A 22,807-nucleotide genomic window follows, 5' to 3' on the forward strand; every position below is an offset into this window, starting at 1 on the left:
TGGGCTTAGGGAATAGCTTTGGAACTGCTTTTCTCAGTCCCACCCATTGGATCAGGGCTTGGTTACAGGCCAGTCTCAAAAAGACCTAAGACTACAAGTAAAGCTGTTATCTCTAGCCCCTGAACAAGACCTTTGGTAGGGGGTTGTAAGCAGAAATTTAAAAGTAGCATTCCAGGGAACCTTTCAGCTAAAAGTGCTGTGATAATCAGTTGAAATTCTTAGACCAAATACAAGGATGCTGGGAATAACATAAAACTCAGAAAAGTGGAGAAGCAGAAGATAAGAAATGAGGAGACAAAAAACAAGGTGGATGCTATATATTGTTAGTCAGAAGTGAGTCATGACTAATGAGCATAGAATTACTGCTAGTCATTGTCCACCTGTATTATGTAGGGGAAAATCCACATATTCTAGGGAAAAAAATTACATGTAATAAGAAGCCTGATCCATCACTCCTGATATGAAAAGTACCCAGAAGTCTCTGTAAAAATCTACATGGAAATCGTTTTACTTCTTATGTTATGGGCACTGCAGCCTTTCCTCAAAAAGTAGTGCAAGATAATATACATTGAGTACTTTTAACTACATTTTATGATCTTCAAAAGTTGTCCCTGTAGTATGATAAGGATATATTCTAACAGTCTGTAAATCAATTGCTGGAACATATCCTGAGAAACAAGTTAAATGATAGTTTCCCAGAACATCCCATAAAAAGCCTATTTAACCACTTGTGATTAAAGTGTCAATAATACATGTTACTGACATTAAACATAAACAGCCCTTTTTAAATTCAACATAATAATTACCAGGCATTGAACAAAGTGATTTACATACACACTTCCAATTCATTCTCAAAGCACTATGAGATATACATATATTGTCCCTCTGTAATGATAGAGGATACCTAAGGAAAAAAATATTCAAAAGCTTGCTCAGGTCACAGCATTGCAACCAGGATATGAATTCAGATCTAACTGACTCAAAGCTCTTACTCCTTACCACTATGCTACCCTAACTTTATAAGTCAGAAATATTTGTATACTTTATATACCAGACAGTATGCTAGATTTTCAATAGAATTCATACCATATATTTTCGCAGAACTAAGGATATGTGTTCACTATAAGATAGGGTCATAATAAGTGCTACAAAATAGGTAGAGATAAGGGTAAAATTACTTGTGGGGGCAAAAAAAGTAGCATTCATATGCAGTGGTTTACAAACAGTTGTTTATATGGTTGGGATTATTTGGATTTGAGTTTCTTTTTAATTATTGATACAAGTTCCTAAAATATATTTAAGGTTAATATTTTTTTTAATAATCAATAACAGTTCACAGAAGAAAAGCTTGGCCAGGCAGAGAAGACAGAATTGGATGCTCACTTAGAGAACCTCCTTAGCAAAGCTGAATGTACCAAAATATGGACAGAAAAAATACTGAAACAAACTGAAGTGTTATTGCAGCCAAATCCAAGTAAGAAACATTTTATCTTTTATCTACCTTATTGACTAATCCTATTAAAAGATACTGTTAGGTTTTTTTATGTTGAAAAAAGTTTTCATTGCTATTAGAAAACAGACTTTTTTGGTGTGTGGCTTTGAGGTTTATGGTTATTTTTTGCATGCCTTGGTGAAGAAGAGGGTGAAACCCTTCTGTGTGTATTTGCAAACAAATGGACAAATACCATTTTTCAGGACTTTGTAGAATCTTCTGTCAAACTCAATTTCAGGCAGTGACTTTGAATTTTAAGACTTCTAAAAGGCTATGAAAATAAATTAATTAATCTTTTTCATCTAAGGTAGAATTATCCCTATATAATTAAGGGGAAAATTATAGAAAGTTAAATAGTTACCAGTTATGCTTTTTAAAAGATTTTATTTATTTTTAGGGAGAGGGGAACGGAGGGAGAAAAAGGGAGAGAAACATCACTGTGTGGTTGCCTCTCGTGAGACCACTACTGGGGACCCAGCCCAAACCGAGACATGTGCCCTGACTGGGAATCAAACCAGCAACCCTTTGGTTTACAGACCAGCACCCAACCCACTGAGCCACACCAGGGCATATTTATGTTAAGTTTTATGTTTTTACATAAACTATTCCAATTGATTTTCTGACAACTCTAAGGTTTTCCAGAACACCCAACTAAATAGCATTGCTAATAAGATGCACAATAATTGCTTGCTTATTAATTGAAACTCACAAGTTAGCATTTTGTCCAATGTAGTGTAGCTAATTAAAGAGGAACTTGAACTAGAACCAGGTGAATCTCCACCCAGTCTTTTCACTGTGGGCTCCACGTACCAGAACTGAAGGACAAAGTAAACAGTGCACGCTTCCCTTCCGCTTTTCCTCAGTGTTGTTGTGCCCGTGGTGTAAGTGCCATAAACTTACTTTTAGATACTAACTTAAAATTACAGTTTTGTTCTATTACATAAAACTCAAACACTACACAAACTGTAATTCTGTGCCATTTTATTTAAATTGCAGTGACTTCTTAAACTAAACCTTTTACACTTTGAGTGAGGCCTAGTCTTTGGTTACCATGTAGTATTTGTTACTCATTTAAGGCTACTTAAATTATATACCATAGTACCTAAAAAAATAATAACAGTTTCCTCTTATTCTTTGCTCTATCCACAGTTCCTCACATATGTAGTCTGTTCTAAAATATGCTTTCCAGATTGGCAAATAAAGTCATACACAACTGGTAAAAGGGAATGATGTCAGTATAAAGAAGTTACAATGGCTTATAAGTACCATTTTATATTAGTGTTTTAAGTTGGAAGTAGTAACAGAATTCTGTTTTTTGTTTGTGCTCTGGTTACAAAGTTACTTAGATTTTGTGTTTTCAAACCCAACTCTTTTCCTGTAAGCCCTGTCATCTTTAGTATATGATTTTTCAGAATGTTGGGTTTTTCAGAAATATATATTGAATTAGAGCAGAATTGCCTACATCTTTTTAAGACTTTACTGAAATGAAACATTTATTTAAAATATACCAAATGTCCTACTAACTGAATGAAATCAACATGAGATTTATACTTTTGACCAAATAAATAGAAAGCAGCAAAGCTGAGCCTTACTCTCAGTCAGAAAAGGAAATTCTGAAATTTAGACAATACCTTTTAAATGATTAGTTTTGAACCGACTTTGGTTTTAACTAAGTTAATGGTTTGTAAATTCCTGCTTGAAAATTCTTCTGATTCTGCACCATTGTCTACCAAAAAGCAAGTATTGTTCCAACAGCCTATATGTTTTTATAATTAAAACTTTTGCCAACTCCTGAGGTATTTCTTTATTGCTTCAGCTCATCTTTGAAATTTCATTGCACTGTGCAAAACTTATACGTATGGAGGAATTATTTAAGATGCTTAAAAGGAACATATTTAACTTCTTTTTGGATTATAATTTTAATTTATGAGGTCTGTCCAGAAGGTATCTAGCCATGTAATATGAAAAATAGAGACATTTATTGAAGAAGGCACAAGATACAAGAATTGTACACAGGACAATGACACCTCAGTCCCCTTCAAAGTAGGCACCTTGGGGCCTCACACAGTTCTCCCAATGCATCAGCTGCCCTATCATACTTCCTGAATCTCATCCATGGTTTGAAATCTCTTCCTTTTCAAAGGTGATTTTAGTTTTGAGAAAAGCCATAAGTCACAGGGCACCAAATCTGGCCTGTAGTGGGGCTGAGTCACCTGGGTGATACGATGTTTCACCAAAAAACTGCGCAAGACGTGATACATGTGCAGGCACATTGTCATGATGAAGCTGCCAATCACCAAGTGCCATAGCTGTGGCCTTGTGAATCATACAAGTAGTTTCTGCAGAGGAATGTTGAAGCTAATGCAAAATTTGGTGGAGATTCATTGCTCTACCCGCTCAGTCATTTTGAATGCGACAGCCACACACTACACATGCTCACTCAGTGGCATTTACGGCCCCCACTGACTAGTACAGTGAAGTCATCATTCACGCATGCACATTCCAGTCCACTCTCCTTGGCTGCCACGTTACATGGCAAACCATTCTTGTATGTTAATAATGGCTGGACTTTTTCTGGACAGACCTCATGTATTTATATTTAATCATTGTTTCTGAAAATACGGACTTTTTCTCATTTGTCTCTGAAATACCTCATTGTTAGGCAGCAATGTAAATGTGAATTTTTTTAATATTACACTAAAATGTTTATATTTTTCCTTTCCATTTATACTAATGTTCTATAATTGCTTTAGCCTTTGTCTTATATTTTAATCTTATTTTTAATGGTGAAATATTTTGAGTGAATATGTGCTCAGAGGTATTTATATAATGAAATAAAATTAAGCCAAGACATCATATTGCTGATCTCTGTAGATTATTTCAAGCCTAGATTACTTTATTCTTAAACCCACATGCCTATATTTAGACTGTAGGAGGGAGAGAGAGCTTTGAAAAAGCGAAAGCCCCCAAATGGTGTCAGAAATATGTGACTCTTGGTTCTTCTAGGTATCTTATATCCATATTTTCATAGTTGGAAATCCCTGCTTTTGAAATTATAAACATATCTTCATAATTAAGTATTAGATATATGAATGGGGCAAAGGCAACTTCATTAGCTATTAAGTGAATACTAACCCTTTTTTGGAATTTAAAAATCTCATAAATTATTCATATAATAGTTTTATTTTTAAATATTTTTGTTCTAAGATATTTTTTAATTTTTTAAAGATTTTATTTATTTATTTTAGAGAGAAGGAAAGGAAGGGAGAAAGAGAGGGAGAGAAGCATCCATGTGTAAGAGATACATAGATCAGTTGCCTCTCACACACCCCCAACTGAGGCCCTGGCCTGCAACCCAGGCACATGCCCTGACCAGGAATCAAACCAATGACCTCTGGGTTCGCAGGGCGGCACTCAGTCTACTGAGCCGCACCAGCCAGGGCTATATTTCTAAAGAAATAAGTTTCTTAGAGATCTATAACACTGTAACATATAAATAAAAAATTACATATTAAGGTAAGTACTTGAAAGCATGCTAATTTCATGTTAATTTTACAGGGTAATAAATGGGTAGCAGTAGAACAAAGCATTCTATTAAACAGTTTCGCTTTTTTGAAATTATTGGTAATTTTAAACCTTTCTTGTAGATGCCAGGATAGAAGAATTTGTTTATGAGAAACTGGATAGAAAAGCTCCAAGTCGTATAAACAACCCAGAACTTTTGGGACAATATATGATTGATGCAGGGACTGAGTTTGGCCCAGGAACAGCTTATGGTAAGCAAGAGACAAAAAGCCTATTAATAAATATCTCTACTTTTAGATTTTTACTATTTAGGGACATTATTAACATTTGCCTAATATTAGTGGAATCACTTTTAACTTCAGATTTTTTATGTCAGAGTTTTGGGTGAAGTGAGAATTATGAGTTAAAAATAAGTATGTACAGTTCAATTTAATATGTAATATACAAGGCCCAGCAGAAGTAATGCCTGCTTGAGTGTGGCTGGTAGGGTAATAATATGGGTGTAATAATTTATAGTTTTAATTTGAACATTTCACTTAAAATGTCATATGGTATGCTTGAGTGTGATATTGTTATGTTAAAGAATTACATGCTTATGATCTTGTAATAAAAGATTTTGTAATAAAAAAGGGCATCATTTGTACTGGACACTGTATTTAAGGATATATTATTCTGTGATTTCATATGGTCTTTCTAGGCCTAAAAAGTTAAATGAATCCTTACTCGTACTCCCACTAAATCTTTCAACACCTCTGTTGAGGTACTTAACACATATTGCAATTTTTGTTTACATGTCTCCTCTTTTTTTTTAAAGTTTTCTTGAGGGCTCATTTCTATAGAAAAGTACCTGACACACAGTAAGAGTTTGAACGACCAGTGGTTCTATTGGTTTGAGGTTCGAATACCCCGAACCAGGACCAGCATCTTGGTAAGGCTAAGCTGGGAACCCGAGCAGAGTAGGAGTATGTGCAGGTGGCATCCCTGAGGGTCCAGAGCCTCAGTGGGCCGTGAGTGTCCCACCGGCATAACTCACTGAACTGTCTTACACAGTATTGGCATTAATACAAAAGTGTTAACAGTGGTTATCTCTGGATGTTTGGACTACATTTCATTTCTATTTTCTTCATATCGTTTATTTTTTATAATTAGGTTTTACAGTTTCTCCAGCTTTGTTAGTTGTTATACTGACTTTTTTAACGTATAACTAAGCTCAAAGTTTTACACCATTATCTTTCAAATCAAATTTTCTCGATGTAAGACTATTTTAGATTTCTATAGCTTTTTCCCTATTGTTCATGTCTAATAATTCTCTTTATTAAGACTTCTGCAAGAAATTGGTTCTTAAATGAATATGAAATGTTAAGTAAATTAAATGATTTTCTATATAAAGTCCTGATTTATGAAATAACTCATACATTCTAGAACTAAATGAACTTAAACTCTAGTAGTTTCCTTTTGTCAAATAGAAATAACCTCAGTACTGTGTATTGAATGCCACTTAATTTATTGACTTTAATCTAGATGAACAGCTTTAAAATTTTTACATTGCGTTCTTCAAAATATAATTTTTTCAGAAGTTGAAAAATTATTATAATTTTTGTAGTTTAGTTTCTAAATTTTAGCTATGAAATTTAGAAAAACTTTATACATTAAAGAAAATTGTATTGCCTGCTCGTGCCACAGTTAGATGCTGGAGTCATAATGGTGTGAAAGGGAACCCAGCCCTTTCCTTCACCAGATTGAAGGCTTATTGGAGGATGGTCATTTGAAGGGCTTCTAAATATTTTTCCTTTTTCAATTCACTTAATCTGTGTGCATTTCTAATAATTCCATTGAATGTATCCTGATTGTTGGAATTGGGCTTTGTGAATCTGTATTATTAATTGATAATTAGCTAGCAATTGAGTATTCTGGACATTGTGCTAAGCATTATACAATGTAAGTGTTATTCCAGTAAATCCTCACTTTGTATTCTATTTATAAGGTAAATTTCGTTATCTGCATTTTAACAATAAGGAAACTGAGTCTTAGGTTACATAATCCATCCATGATCTTACAACTAGTAATTCAAATATAAATCTGTATCCAGAAATTGAGCTCTTAACTACTACTTTATATTATTACCTTTTTAATATTATTACCTTTCTTAGCAGTCAGCTCTGATCTCATCCTAACATGAAGGAATTCAGGTCCATAAAACTAAAGTGTATTAGGGAGAGAACCGGGAGTAGAATCTTGGTTTTATGTTTCCCTTTTCTTTCACTCTGTACTGTACTTCCACAGTACTGTTCTTTCAAAACATGATTTTTCTTTAATCTAAAATACAAACATATACTGTTACATATAGATACTTGAGATTAGTGCATAAATGTTGAAACAAGTCAAATTTTCACTTAATCTACTTACAAAATTTTAAGCATTATACTTCTATAAATGTATCATACTATCTGAGCTGTGACCATACATACTTTTTAGTATATCCATCCTCTTTTGTCCCACTAGTAGAATTAGTGCAGTTAACTATGATAAGGAATGTAGATTTATAATTTTTATGTCAATATTTGTAATCTTAAATTCACTTTTAAAATAAAACTGCCATAAGTACAGTTAATTGTATTTGACTTTTACTTAAGTAAACAAGTGACAACTATAAAGCAGATCAAATTGCTGATTTATCTTAACATGATTCTGTTTTCTGACATCACCAGACAATGGTAAAAAAACTTTTTTTCCTTTGTAGGTAATGCTCTTATTAAATGTGGAGAAACACAAAAACGAATTGGAACAGCAGACAGAGAGCTGATTCAAACATCAGCTTTAAATTTTCTCACTCCTTTAAGAAACTTTATAGAAGGAGATTACAAAACAATCGCTGTGAGTTGAAAAGTGTTTCCATTTTTAGTAAAAAATTTAGATATATACTTATAGTTTTTAATGAATAATTTGCCATCTTCATGACTGTGTAGATGACACAGATTAGAAAATTTAAATAAGCTAGCTAGTTATATATTAAGCAGAACATAAAACCAAAAGAATAAAGGACTATTGATGATATGGACTCCTTTTTTGTGTCCCCCTAGTGTTACTGAAATATCCTTACATCCATTCTTGTTTATTGCCAGCACTAAAATCTGCAGAGTGAGGTTTCTGGAATGATTGTAAAAGTATGGCACAAAATATCATTGTAGTATAACCACGTAACTATTCATTTAAACTGGGAGCCAGGAACCTAGTTATTAGAAGCTATATTTCTGGCTACTAGACTTTCTGTCTATTACTTTTCAGTTTAATTTGTTTTTTAAGTGATGGAGAATGGAGATTTAGGTGGGGCTTGTTTGGGTTTGTCTTTTGTTGTTGTTGTTGTTGAGATTATTGCAAGGCCATTTTAGTATATGTGCTGCCAAAGTGAGTACTATTGCAAGACTGTTTTAAATACTAGGTCAAACTTGGCAGATTTCTTATTACAAAATATTATAGAAATATGTTTGCAATGAATTTGTCTCTAGGTAAAAGTATTTGGACTGAGACAAAGGAAAAGTCACCAGATTGAAATATGATTTAAAAAAGATATTAGATTGTCAGTGGGATGATATTTGATATATGAAATCTAAGAATTAATAAAACAGTACATTCTTAGGATCTTATCTATTTTATAGAAGCTTGACATTCCCATGAGGAATTCTAAGACACCATACAAATATTTATTCATTATTTACCTATACACTTAAAATTTCATTTAGAAGTAACAGAGTTGCTTTTGTGATCATATAAGCACATATGATCATATAGGGTATCAAGAGTCTTTACCCTAGACCCACACTTTCTTCATCATAGGCACTTTCTAGATAAACTGTAGCAGTTTGAAGTTTTGCAGCCCATGCACTACTGATATTTGTAGCCAAATAATTCTTTGTTACGGTAACTGTACTGCACTGTGGGATGTTCAGCAGCATCCCTGGCTTCTACCCAGTGGATGCTAGTAATATCCCTCTGCCAGTTGTGATAACCAGTAAAATATTGCTAAATGTTCCCTGTGGAGCAAAATTCCAAAATGTTAAAGTTAATATTTCTTTGTTTCTATCATCACCTTTTCCAGATATCTATATGTCTCTATCAGTTTAAAATTGAAAACAGTAAGAAAAGGGAGTCAGATATTCAAAATGGTCAATTTAGGCCAGTTTTGTAATTATAGATCTTAATTTATCAGACGATTCATATCTTTAATGAAACATAATACTTTAAAGGTGTATGCTTTTAGTGGATTTCAACATCATTAGCTTTATCTTTTTCTTTCCTAAACTTACAGAAAGAAAGGAAACTATTACAAAATAAGAGACTGGATTTGGATGCTGCAAAAACCAGACTAAAAAAGGCAAAAGCTGCAGAAACCAGAGCTTCAGTAAGTAGTGTTTTTTAATTAAAAATAAAAAATTTAGGTTAATAACTTTCAAACTTGAAGAATATCTTACATACCATGCAAGCTATAATACGTCATTAAGACTAGAATATGACTTCAGAGTGTTGTTTTTGTGTTTTTAAACAGACCTACCTGAACTCAGTACATCCAAATTAGTGCAAAGTAGTCATCAGAAGGCAATATTCTTATTTCAGTGAGACCCCTGTGGCTAAACAAACAAAGTGTGAGCTCCTCAAGATGTGTCATGTTATAAATATCCTGAGTCACCACTGATGGCAAATAGTTTTTCTGGAGATAGATTTATTATGTTTAAAATAGAAAAACAAATAGTAATTAAGATGAGGATGAATCAAGTTTGAGAAGGCTAGTGTGTGCCTTAAAAAATATATTTGTGACTTCCTTTCCACATGTGACTCAAACCGATCTAAAGGAGTTGACACCAAGAATAGTTCAAACAACATTCAGACAGTGGCATCACGAACTTACAAGTGGCTATTTTGGAGAGGAGGAGACTTATTTGGGTGAATAAGTTCTGGTATATTTTTCATAAAAATAACCTCGGATAAAATTAAATGAGTATATATTAAAGATAGTAATTCAGTGATTATATATGTATAAAACTTTCTTCAAGGTTTTATTTATAAGCTTCTTATTTAACCTAACACTCAAACTATTTAAATCTTTATTCCAAAGTTTGAAGAGATTAGTCAGATATAAATTAGAACACTTTTAAGATAATGCAATATAAACAAGTCTGAATTTATTAGCTAGTAAGTTCATTCTTAATTTGAGCTAAGGGATATGTTAAGAGCCTGATATCCCCACTGCCCTCTCTTCCAAACTCATTACCATTTCCACCATTAAGGATCATTCATTGCCTTAAGGAGCGTATCAGCACAGTGCTGGTAAGTCTGCCGTGGCTCTCTTGTTTGGGGAAAGAAAAGGTTGAGACTTGGTTTTGAATAAAATTTAAAATGATAACTTGGTTTTGGACAGTGATGTCTTATGAGATTACCCCAGTCATTACCTTTTATATGAGCAAAATATTTCCTTATATGTGGTTCCCTTTTTGGAGATCCTGTAATAATTATTGCAGGAGAAGAGGTATCTTTGACAGGACATAAATTTCAAATGCACTTTCTTCTCATAGTTATCCTGACATCATCATCAAAAACAGTCTTAACTTCCATAAGCAGGCTTTTTGTAGAATCAGAAATTTAAAAATGAACACTGTGGTTAGCAAGAGACTCAGGATATTCATTTCTAATTTCTAATAATAAATTTATATAGTAAAATATAAAGTGGTTTTTAAGATACTGATTTTCTAATCAGAAAAAATGAAGGTCATTTGGAAATAAATGTTTGAACTAAAACAGAATCTCTTTATTCAAAATGCCTGCATGTCTCCAGTGATGATTGTAGAATAAGAATACTGCTATCAAGTATCAGTACAAAACTTTCTTTAACAAGTGCTATTGTAGGATAACGATTGTTTACTTTTTTACCTGGAAATGTGCCAGGAAGCTCATAGATTTAACAGTATGTAAGGTCCTTTGATTACTCTAAATTGTTTTACCACTGCTATTAAAATATATAAGAACTAAAAATAATAGTAGACAAATTTGAGAGATGTTACCTTTTGATATATCCAAAGAAGATCTTGTCAGTTTTTCTGTCCTGTGTATTGTTGAGGACAGTTTTTTCTATGAGAACTTACATTTAAAATAAAACTGAAAGATTATACAGATGATTTTATTCAACAATTGCATTTATACACAGCTTTTCTAGAATGTATGTATTGCAAAAAACAAAATTTAACTGTAACCAACTGTTTAAAATATTAGTCTAGACAAAAATGTATACTTCCTGATTGTAGTTGTGTTCTTTCCCCCTAGATAACCAACTTATTTTTTCAGACTTTATAGTAGCAAGTCTGACATACTTTGAAAAGGAAAATTTCTTTTAGTTCATTACTGCATAAAAACTTGAAGCATGTCTTTATTTTGTGGGGTGTTTTTCTCTTTTTGTTTGTTTCTTTTGGAGTTTTTTTTAAGAGAGTACAAAAAATAGAAACTGCTAGAAGTTTGGGGATTTAGGGGTTTTTTTTTTTCTTTGACACATTTCCTGGTTTCTAGTTGGCAGCTGAAGCAGTTACTCTAACCTTTTTTTAGCCCTGGCTAGTGTGGCTCAGTGGATTCAGTGCTGGCCTGTGAACCAAATCATTGCTGGTTCAATTCTCAGTCAGGGCACACGCCTGAGTTGTGGGCCAGGTCCCCAGTTGGGGGCCTGTGAAAGGCAACCACACATTGATGTTTCTTTCCCTCTCTTGCTCCCTCCCTTCACTTCTCTAAAAATAAATAACTAAAATCTTTTTAAAATTATTTTTAGAGTTTTGTTAATAGTAGAGAAAAATCTGATTTCAAAACTTAACATTTTAGAGGTTTAGACCTCTGTTACTTTTGTGTATGCAAACATGATGGGAAATATGTCTTCAGGTAACATAATATAGCTAATATGTCTCTCTGCTCACTTCAGCATTTCCATAGCACTTTAAATCTTTAATCTGTAAAATGAATAAATTTACAGTACCATCATATACTTTTAATCTTCCAGGCATAAATATTATAATTTGAAGTTTACTAAAAATATGAGAGGGTTGACATGCCTTTCGTATTTCTTCAGGGTATGCCAAGATCTGGCTGAGGCTGATTAAAAGAACTTAGTTGAAGGCATCATCCATTCATAAAATAGAAATGATCTTTGAATAGGAAAACTAGGTAGGCATAAGGGCTTTCATAGTTGAAAATTTAATAAAAATAATAGATAGTGGTAGCAATTTTTAAAGTGATCAGTATCCCTAAGTGATTCTAATTTAAAGTCAAGCTAGCAAACCATGTGTTTGATCTTTGTAATTTGAATCTTTTAGCAACATCGAATAGGAACCACTATATGAAATTCCATAGGACAATGTAGTTTTTTTACGTAGAAAATAATTTTATCAGCTCTTTTAATACCTGTTTGTGTGTTCTTGATTGTGCAGAAATAACTTGTTTCACTGTGTTCATTGCTATAATGTGTTCTTTGTCTCTTACCTATGTATTTAAGCAACTAAACTCAGCTCGCCTTGAAGGAGATAACATTATGGTAAATTTCTCTTACATGCTCAACTTCCTGCATGTAAAATGGCTAAAGGTTTGTTGGCCTACTGTGTTTTCTATGTCTTCAATAAAGTGCCTTCTCTTGCTATTTGCATGTAAAGGTTTAAAATATTCACAGCCATGCATTCATTAGTTTAACAAAACATATAGGATATACCAGCTGAAGTATATTGGAACTAAAAGAAAAGAAAGCATGTGTTTTCTGAAATTCGCATAACTGACAGATTCAGCTATGCCAAATTCAGATTTTAGAATCTGAGTTTTCACATAAATTTATCATACCTTTTATACACAATAAAAGATGTTAATTTAGCTGGCACTTTGTATGTTCACTTTGGCAAAGAAAATTAACAAAATTACGCTTCACTTTGAGAAAGGTATAAGATACACAGATTTATTTGTTTTTTTGTTGTCTTTGATGTTCCTTTAAGTTTTGCTCAGAGTCAACATGGAATTAATTTCTCTTTCAATTCTAGGCCAAGACAAACCCCAGTAGATTGGGTATTTCTGTAGTGGCCATCCCCATTCCCTATAGAGTGCCAGTTCATTTAAGGAAGTTGCAGAATAGTGATAACTTGGGGAAGAACTGAGAGTGAGAACTGTTATATGGTATCTAGTGTATAAATTAGGCTTGATTTGAGGAACTTTTAGAGTATTACAAACTTTTAATTTTTTTAACAAAATAGAAATGTGAAAAATTTGAACATTGCCCAAATCTTATAAATGTTGGTTAGCCAATAAAGATTTATGAGTATTTGGTATTATACTCCTAGATACAGTACATCCATAGAAGAGTCTTGGAAACTGCAGTGTAGTTCATAATAAATTGGCCGGTAACTGACTGCGTTTAAGCCTAATATTAGCATTAAACTAAAAGTGGTGGGGCTTGTGGGGGAGAATCTGTGAAGCCCTGGCTAAATGAGGGCCTTCCTTAGATAGCAAGAGAACGCATTCATTTATTTCCATCATCCTATCTGTAGGTTAAATCAAAAGTGTAGGGCTGTTTCTTCCAATCATTGGTAATTTATTATATAAATCATAGGTTTTCTTTTGTAAAAATATCCTAAACAATTAGCAAGACTGTTTCATTTCTTAGGCATCTGTTTTATTGCTGATATCATCAATTTATAGTCTGATAATTTTAAATTTATTATATCTCTAGTTTATTGTCCCCATCCCCTACCCCAGTGGCTTTGTCAGTGTTCAGTGTCCATTTAGCCTTGCTTTATTTTAATATTCTAAAGTTCTAAAATTTTAAACCTAAATAAGGAGTTACAAATCTTATGGTTTAAACTTCTCATTTTATAGACAAGAAAACTACAACTAGTAGGGATTAAGTATTCCCCATTTTAAAAAACTGATATTCTTACCAACTTAAGGAATTAGTACAAGATTCAAAAATTCATAATATTTATGTGTATACTTTCACAATATATTAAGTTGTGCTAATTTAGTTACTGTATTTAATCTGCTAATATTCTGGAAAAGGAGTATACCACTTGAATTAAAAAATTAACATTTCTCCATTCTAAGTTGTAGAAAATGTTAAATTCCAACTTTCTTTCATGCTGTATATTCTCTCTAATTTTCAATGCTGGCTAGATTTGGGCAGAGGAAGTGACAAAAGTAAGTAAATTATTAAACTACAGAATTATGAAACAAAAACTTAACTGTCATTTATTTAGAAAATATTGGTTGGTGACCATGGGGCCAGTCACAATCTTTGTTACTGTATCTTACAAAATCTGAAAATGATTATGGAACACTCAGGTCCACAGAGCAATAGAACAATGCTGCAGAGATACTGTTTGCACATACTACAGCTACCTGTTATATTAAGTGGTAAGCTTCACAGTGCCTTGGCAGAAGACAGTTTAAATATGTGGTTTATTTGTATGGCAATTATGTATACTATAGTTAACACCTTGTTGTCTGTCTTCAGAATTGAATGTCATATGTCACAGAAATGAGTTATCTAGGTAACTAAAGCTTGTTCTCCTAGCACCAAAGCTAATTTTTCTGGCATTTTACTTGAAAACATTTGTAAAAAAGTATTTTACTGTTTTATTAAATACAGCATAACATATTTAATTTTACTTAAAGTTAGGGTCTTCATTGTGAATATCCATTAAATGTAAAAATTGGATCTTTGGTTTTGAAGTATGTTATCTTCTCCTTTAGTGTCGTATTGTCACTTCAAGTTTTTTAAATTATACTTTATGGATTATGCTAATACAGAAGTCTTCATTTTTTTCTCTTTTGCCCCCCTCCACACAGCACACCCCACTCCCTCAGGCAATCCCCACACCATTACCCATGTCCACAGGTTAAACATATAAGTCCTTTGGCTACTCCATTTCCTATACTGTACTGAATATCTCCAAGGCTATTCTGTAACTTCCTATTAGTACTTCTTAATCCCCTCACCTCCCTGCTCCCATCTTGCAACCATCAAAATGCTCTCCGTATCCATGATTCCATCTCTATTCCTCATTTGCCTAGTTTGTTTTTTTCAATTCAGCTGTTGACAGATTGCCATTTTATTGTTCATAGTTTTGTTCCTTTTTTTGAATAAGTCCTTTTAACATGTCATATAATAATGGTTTGGTGATGATGAACTCCTATTAATTTTTTCTTGTCTAAGAAGCTCTTTATCTGCCCTTTGATTCTAAATGATAGCTTTGCTGGGTAGAGCAATCTTGTCTGTAGGTCCCTGCTTTTCATGACTTTTGAGAAACTAGCTGACAGTCTTATGGGAACTCCCTTGTAGGTAACTAACTGCTAGTTTCTTGATGCTTTTAAGATTCTCTTTTATGTTTAACCTTTGGTATTTTGATTATGATGTGTCTTGGAGTGGGCCTTTTTGCATCCATCTTCTTTGGGACTCTGTGCTTCCTAGATTTGCATGTCTATTTTCTTCATCAAATTGGGGGAGTTTTCTTTCATTATTTTTTCAAATAGGGTTCCAGTGTCTTGCTGTTTCTCCTTCTGATACACCTATGATGTAAATGTTCAAATGCTTGAAGTTGTCCCAGAGGCTACTTACACTATCTTTATTTTTTTTTTATTCTTTTTTTCTTCTTGCTGTTCTGATTGGTGTTTTTTGCTTCCCTGTTTCGAATAATTGATTTGGTTCTCAGCTCCATCCACTCTACTGTTGTTTCCATGTAAATTGTTCTTTATTTCAATTATGTATCCTTCATTTCTGACTGTATCTTTTTTATGCTGTTGAGGTCCTCACTAAGTTCCTTGAGCATCCTTATAACAAGTGTTTTGAACTCTGCATCTGATAGATTGCTTATCTCTACTTTGTTTAGCCCTTTCTCTGAAGTTTTGACCTGTTCTTTCACTTGGGCCATGTTTCTTTGTTTCCTCATTTTGGCAGCCTCCCTGTGTTTGTTTCTATGTATTAGGTAGAGCTGCTTTTACTCCATATCTTGGTAGTGTGGCCTAATGTAGTAGGTGTCCTACAGGGTCCAGTGGCACAGCTTCCCCTATCACCCAAGCTGGGTACTCAAGGTGTACCCTTTGTATGGGCTGAGTGTATCTTGCTCTTATAGTTGAGCCTTGATGGCTGTTGGCAGGTCAGTGGGAGGAATTTACTCAGGTCAGTCAGCTGCAAGGACTGGCTGTGACTGCTGACCACCAACCTTGTCCTCCATGGAGGATCAGCTGTGCAAGGTCAGGGTGGTGCTCCAATGTGGTCTGTAGCTACTAGGTGCTCCAGTGCGTTTGCAGGCCCTGGGATTTCCCAGCTGGTGCAGGCCAAGGTCAGTCCCTTACCTGTGTTTTGCCCAGGGCCACCTTGCCTGACCTATAAAGCAATCTGAGATGGCTGCTATTTGTGCTGGGCTTGGAGATTCCTAGGCAAAGATAAGCTGTGAATCTGGGCTGGTTGCTGCTAGTGCCAAGCCTGGAGCCACTTAGCAAGAGGTGCAGGGGCTGAGGGCTTACTAAGGCTGTCTGTTGCTTGTTTGATAGGTTTAGAAAGTTGTGAAGCATGAACAAAGACCAGCGATTCATATGGAAAAGTCACAGTTAACAGTTTGGGTGGGCCCATAAGTTGGGTGGGACAGAGTTTCAGGGGATCACCAGGGTTGGGCACACAGTGTTAGCCAGGTTGATGCATGGCACCTGCCTTCTGGCTCTGTGGCTGTCAGGGGATAGGGCTCAGGAGTGGGACAATGGCCTCTGCCCACCTTTCTATCTGGGAGAAAGCTGTCCCCCTAGCTCATACCTTGATGCCAGATATTTCGGTTCCTCCCTCTATGCCACTGGTGCCTTTCAAGCTGCTGCCCCAGGGCTGGAGCTCAGGGGGAGCAAGTCTGAGTGAGTCCATGTGTGGGTTGTTTAAAGGGAACTGCTTGGGACTCTAGAATTTTCTTGCACCAACTCAGTCTTCACTGGTGTTTGCAGCCAGAAGTTATGGGAGCCTCCCTTTTTGGCACTGGAATCCTGGGCTGGGGGGCCTGTGTGGGCTGGGATTCCTCGCTCCCAAGATGTCCCTCCCAAGTATTTATCCACCACAGGTGAATGTGGGACCGGCCTGTACCACATCTTCAACCCTCTTACCTGTCAGGATGAATGTGGTTTCTTTAATTCTGTACTTGTCAGACTTTCATTAACTCAATTTCTGATGGTTCTGAGTGATGGTGGTTCTATATTTTAGTTGTAATTTTGATGTGGTTGTGTGAAGAGGCAAGCTGTGTTTACCTCTGTCACCATCTTGACTGGAAGTACACTGCTCTCAAATGGTCACTTTCAGAAGCTGTCCATATGACTGCTGCTAGCCTGTGTTACCATTTCTAATCTTTTCGGGCTGGGAAATCAAGTAACTAAGCAAGAATTTAATAAATAAAGTATGACTTTAGTGTACATTTTTTTCAAATGCCATTGGAAGTCTTCTGAAGCATTTTTCATTTCTTTTTATGCTCAGGCCTACCAAAATCTGGCCTCAGATGAAGACATACTGGGGATTGAGGGCAGGTGGTAATTGTGGTTCCTGACTTTTAATAGTTTTATACACTTTAATTTTCTATTTTCTTCACTTTGTAGGATCACTGACTATACAGTCTGTTCTGTGCATACATAGGTTATGAAACTGTTGATTCTATGACTTGAAAATCCAATGTGAAATTCTTAACTTACACTCTCATCCCCCTTCATAGAATCCATTCATCAATTTAGTTATAGTTTCACCCTGGCCTCTGATTTCTTACTGAACATCTAGCATGAAAAGATGGCACAGTAGTAACATAGATAAGAAAGCAGGTTAACAGGAAAACCAGGGTCTCTTCCACTTTGGTTAGCATGCAGGTATTCCAAGAAATTCTGATCTGATTCTGCATTCTCCACAAGTTTGGGAAATATTTGATGTAATGGGAAGAAATTCATAAAGCACATACTTATATTACTTACATATGTAAGTATGAGAGGAACTTAAAAATATATCAAAATTAATTTGGGCAGTTTTCTCTTATAAATCTCAGTTTTGTTATAATTTTTAAATGTTTAATATTTAAAATGTATATTTCTGGAATATTTCAAGACTTAAAACCCATAGAAAAAAAGTAACACTGACCAAGTTTGTCGCTGCAAGTGTATGACCTAAATTTCTAGCTGATACCAGAGACCAACAAATTCTTGCCCTTTTTCCAATTTGCCTCTTAAAAGAACTCTTCTTGCTTTTTAAATCCAAGTTATAGTATCATATTCTCTACATCAGTAAGCCCTGTAGCAGTAATTCAAAGCATTACGTCTTTTCCCTAGAACTCTACATCTAAATTGTAGAATTTAAGATAGGGAATGAGATCTGGCGGACAGAATAAAAACCCTTTAAATTTATTGTCTTTCTTTTAACCCTTTTTACCTGTATAATGTGGATCATTCTCTTCCTAGGTAAATTGATTACACCAAACCCGATTTCAGTTAACCTCAGCCTCTCAGATTAAATTATTTATGACGAATTATGTGTCCAAGTAGAAATGATTTGGAACCTTCCTGTTTGCAGCTGCCAGAATCATACACTGAAACTTGTTTAAAAAAGAAATGGGAGTCTTTGCCTTGCTGTCATTTACCTTTTCTAAATATAAAGTCTAGATACTACTGAAGAGTGACTTGTTAGGTTTTGTAACATAGTGCCTTTCTTCACAATTAAATAATTAAATTTTGCTCAAACATGAAAGACTGATCTCTTGTCTTTTTATGTTCATTTTCTGTTTAGTGTTTTGGCTTTAAAACATTATTTCCACCTCAGACTCAAGCTCTCCTGGGTTACTTTTAACCTGCTACCCAGAATCCTTGCTTATACCTCACACAGAAATATTGCCATTTAGTAAGCTTTTTTGCCCTTACTATTAAAGGCTATTAAAATCAAGTTGTACTTGCACAATCAAAGATCTACATAGAATTTGCCTCATTTACTTCCTGTGGGTGGGTTTGTTATGGTTACTTCTGTTAAAACTTTTTTGCATCCAAGCAAGCAGAACAGTAAATACTACAAATGTAACACCAAGTGGTTGATTTTCCTTAACATTTCCTTAGGAAAAACATTGATTTTTTTCTTGTGGAACTTTTTTCCACTTCTGACTAGCTTCCAGATAGAAGCTTACTTTAGCCCAGTTATCAAAGCATCATGTATTCATTCTGGTTTCAGTCAAGTAAATTTAAGTTTAACACTTATTGAGTAATTTAAGTTTATAAATCCAATCTAGTAGTCAATTCTTAGTCCCCTCTGCCAGGTGTGTTGCCAATGAAATGAGTAATTATAGCAACTGATTATCTTATTTGCTGCTATTTTCTGTTGACTGGTTCACTAAATTAATTATTATCACCAAGGGTGAAGGAAAGGGAGATGGGGTGTGAAGGAAAAAGTTCAGTCCTTGTTTTTATACTTAAATATTATAATTATTTGGTTGGGAGTAGGACACTATTTTTTCTGGGGAAGTAGAAAATGACATTAGCAATGATGATTCCCAAGGAGAGAGAGCTAGCTATTTTGAGTGACCTCCTTACTTGTTACCAACCAACTTTTGGTAAAGGTCTGAGAAGATGGTTTTTGCCAAGTATTTACTGTCTTTACATCATGTTGATTTTTTAGTGAACTGTTTTGTCCCGGCACTAACCTTTACTAGTGGTTGAAGCTAGTAGTGGTGTACTGTGACACACACAGCTCTTTCCAGGTGTTCAGGGACTTCACCTAGTAGGAGTATTTTACCATGAAAACCAGCACAGTGGTGCCTCTTTTTCCTAGAAAGCCAGTTTACTTCAGCACACCACTGATTAAAGGTCACCTGCAATTTGGCGCCTAGGGTATCTTATGGAAAATATTTCTGCTTAAAACATATTTTATGCACAGTCTGGCAAAAAACTAAAAAAACCCACACATTTATGTAGAAAAGAGAATGCTTTGAAGGAACCTAAAAACTGTATTTCTAGAAACAAATGTGTGTTTGGCAACTAAACACAAAAAGTAATTTCAGTCTGAAGCAGTTCTTTGAGATTAAAGGCTATCATTAACTTCAGAGTAAAGTAACTATAGTAATAATTGAGAACTTTTGGAAATACGTTGAATGTCCCACAGTTTTTCCAGGCTTTTATGTGTATAGCTTTAAGCTTTGACATTAATAGAGTCTTTTGAGTCAAGTTCTGGTAAGGAATCAGTTCTCTCTAGGTTGAGTAATATAGAAAAACTTAGGTCTAGAAACCAGGGGCCAGTTTAGATACAAAGCACAGTCAGGGAATTACCAGAGTATCATTTGGGATTTGTTTGGGGGATTTTTTTAACAGTCTTCGCAAATATATGTAAAATGGACTAAATCCTCTAATTGGGGTTCTAAAACTGTGTTCCAATTTAAGTCTGAACAGGAGTTAAGAATCACTCAGAGTGAATTTGACCGTCAGGCAGAGATCACCAGGCTTCTGCTCGAGGGAATCAGCAGCACGCACGTGAGTGTTCCTTTGTTGGGAGTTCGTTTGGAGCAAAAGGCTTTGACAGTCCTAAGGCATCTGGGGGAAGAAAGCCTGAGTTTCCTTTTTAATCGTTTATCAGAGAAATTTAAACTGTGACACTTTTTATGATATATGAAGAAATATTTTTAATTTTTGCTTATACCTCATCACCTAGTTCTCTCACCTTATATAATCAACCAATTGTTGGTTTTTGTTTTCTAAACATTTTGTTATTACACTGTTGACCAAGGTTGATCTTAGTAAGTCTAGTAGTAAATTGCTAAATAATAGTGATTCTCCTTGAGTGTAGTGTTGCATTCTGTTTCCCCTTATGATTTACCACTTGAAATAGATTATAAAGCTGAAAAGTGACTATCTTCCCTCCACAGGCCCATCACCTCCGCTGTCTGAATGACTTTGTGGAAGCCCAGATGACTTACTATGCACAGTGTTACCAATATATGCTGGACCTCCAGAAACAACTGGGAAGGTGGTAATCTCCTTTCACACATGAAATTCTGATAAAAGAAATTCATATTTTTGCACATAAACTAATAATACAAGTGAAGATTAGGAAAATTAAAGGTTTTATTAGCTTGCTTAAAATCAGATTTTTAAAAAGAAAGAAAGTGTCAGACTTCTGAGGTTACAAAAACATTTTGAATTCTTCTGGCACAGAAGAATGTTAACAGGTATGAAAAGGTAATTTAAGTGAATGCCTTTTTAGTGTTACAGAAAGAAAGCTTTAAAAGTGTTTGAAGTTCACTTTTCTCTTGAATATCTTTGCATTTGGTTAAGGAAGATAAAGTAAATCAACACATAGCTGCCCCTAGAGATAGATTTGTTCTTATTCCTCACTTGTTCACTGTTTTTTAAAAAGGGGTTTAGAATATAATGTAAGACTTCAAGTCCATTGATGTTACTACTTTGAGCATCTTAATATACATTAACACAAGATGATAGAGTATAAAGCATACAGCTCATTCATTCATTCAAATATTTATTAAATACCTGCCAAATATTTACTCAGTATTTAAAGTTCAAATATCATTGAACTAATTTTAGATCAGCAAAACTTGGCAAAAAGAAATGTTAAAATTGCTTATTGCCCTCATGCTGCTCCTTATATTATAAGCTGACACTGGAAATACAATGATATATAAGACAAGTACAGTCTCTGCTCTCATAACACAGGACGTGGGTGGGCAGACCATGTGGTGAGTGGCAAGGTGAAAGTGCAGGTTCCTGTGAGGGGGGACAGCTAACTGACTCAGGTGGTTCTAGCAAAGTTTCACAGATGAAATTATTTTAGTAGGAGTAACCTAGATGAACACAGGGACAGAGGTGTACCAGAAGGGAACCCAAAAACCCTGGAATTTATTTATTAAAAATCGTATATTTACTCTTACATGTTTAAACTTCAGTCACTTTCAACGGACTGTCCATTTGATGCAATACACCTATGGAGACATTTTTTTCCACAGCTCCAAACAGTTTTTGAACTCATCAATTTTGTTACCTTTTAGTACTTCTATGGTTTTTCGTTTCACTTGTTCCACATCAGCAAAACATTTCTTTTTGAGGACTTCTTTTATCTAGAGAAACAAAAAAAAATCACTTGGGGTAAGATCAGGTGAATATGGGGAGTGAGGTATGGATGTCACACCATTTTTGGTCAAAAACTGCTGAATGCTCAGCAAGGTGTGAGCCGGTGCACTCGTGCATCAACCATCATGAAATATGCAAACGCACTGAGTCTTCAAACAGCTTCTCAGAACAGCACCAGGTGGTACACTGACAACAAATGGGTTCCTACAACACTCACCTAGCAGGGGAAGCGCACCTCAACGGACCAGCCCTCCAGAAGATAATTCCAGGGTTATTTGGGTCCCTCCTCATATATTCCAGGCAAAGGAAGAATACACAGTGGGGCAAAAGTAGGTTTACAGTTGTTCATATGGAAAAATAACACAATAATTAATAATACAAGAATAAGCTTCTGTGTGCTCAAAACTGTACATGTATAAAAGGGACAGAGGAAAGTGTGTGGCAAGTTCAGAGAACCAACAGTAGTTTATTCTAGTCGAAGCATAATATTCAAGTTAAGAATGGGATGAGGCTAAAAGAGGGAAGTAGGGCCATGTCATGAATGCCCTTTAAACTGAGTAATGTAATGAGTTTAAGATTTATATAGCGAGCAACTGTGAAAGCAGGGGAATGATGTATAACATCCGAAGGAGGAATATCAAGAGAAGATGTTTCGCC

At 34.8% G+C, this 22,807-nt stretch overlaps 1 protein-coding gene across 1 annotated transcript in view; it reads left to right on the plus strand.

The window, feature by feature from the left end:
- The window catches only part of SH3GLB1 (SH3 domain containing GRB2 like, endophilin B1), a 34,459-nt gene that overhangs the window by 8,074 nt on the left and 3,578 nt on the right, over positions 1–22,807 (plus strand). The window contains exons 2-7 of the mRNA XM_037136529.2: positions 1,333–1,474; positions 5,140–5,268; positions 7,758–7,891; positions 9,324–9,416; positions 20,450–20,539; positions 20,932–21,032. Coding sequence (XP_036992424.1) covers positions 1,333–1,474; positions 5,140–5,268; positions 7,758–7,891; positions 9,324–9,416; positions 20,450–20,539; positions 20,932–21,032 — 689 coding nt within the window. The remainder of the gene's footprint in view (positions 1–1,332; positions 1,475–5,139; positions 5,269–7,757; positions 7,892–9,323; positions 9,417–20,449; positions 20,540–20,931; positions 21,033–22,807) is intronic.

This window comes from Artibeus jamaicensis, unplaced genomic scaffold (assembly GCF_021234435.1).
Source record: "Artibeus jamaicensis isolate MK-2021 breed Jamaican fruit bat unplaced genomic scaffold, CSHL_Jam_final scaffold_1019, whole genome shotgun sequence".
Taxonomy (NCBI): Eukaryota; Metazoa; Chordata; class Mammalia; order Chiroptera; family Phyllostomidae; genus Artibeus; species Artibeus jamaicensis.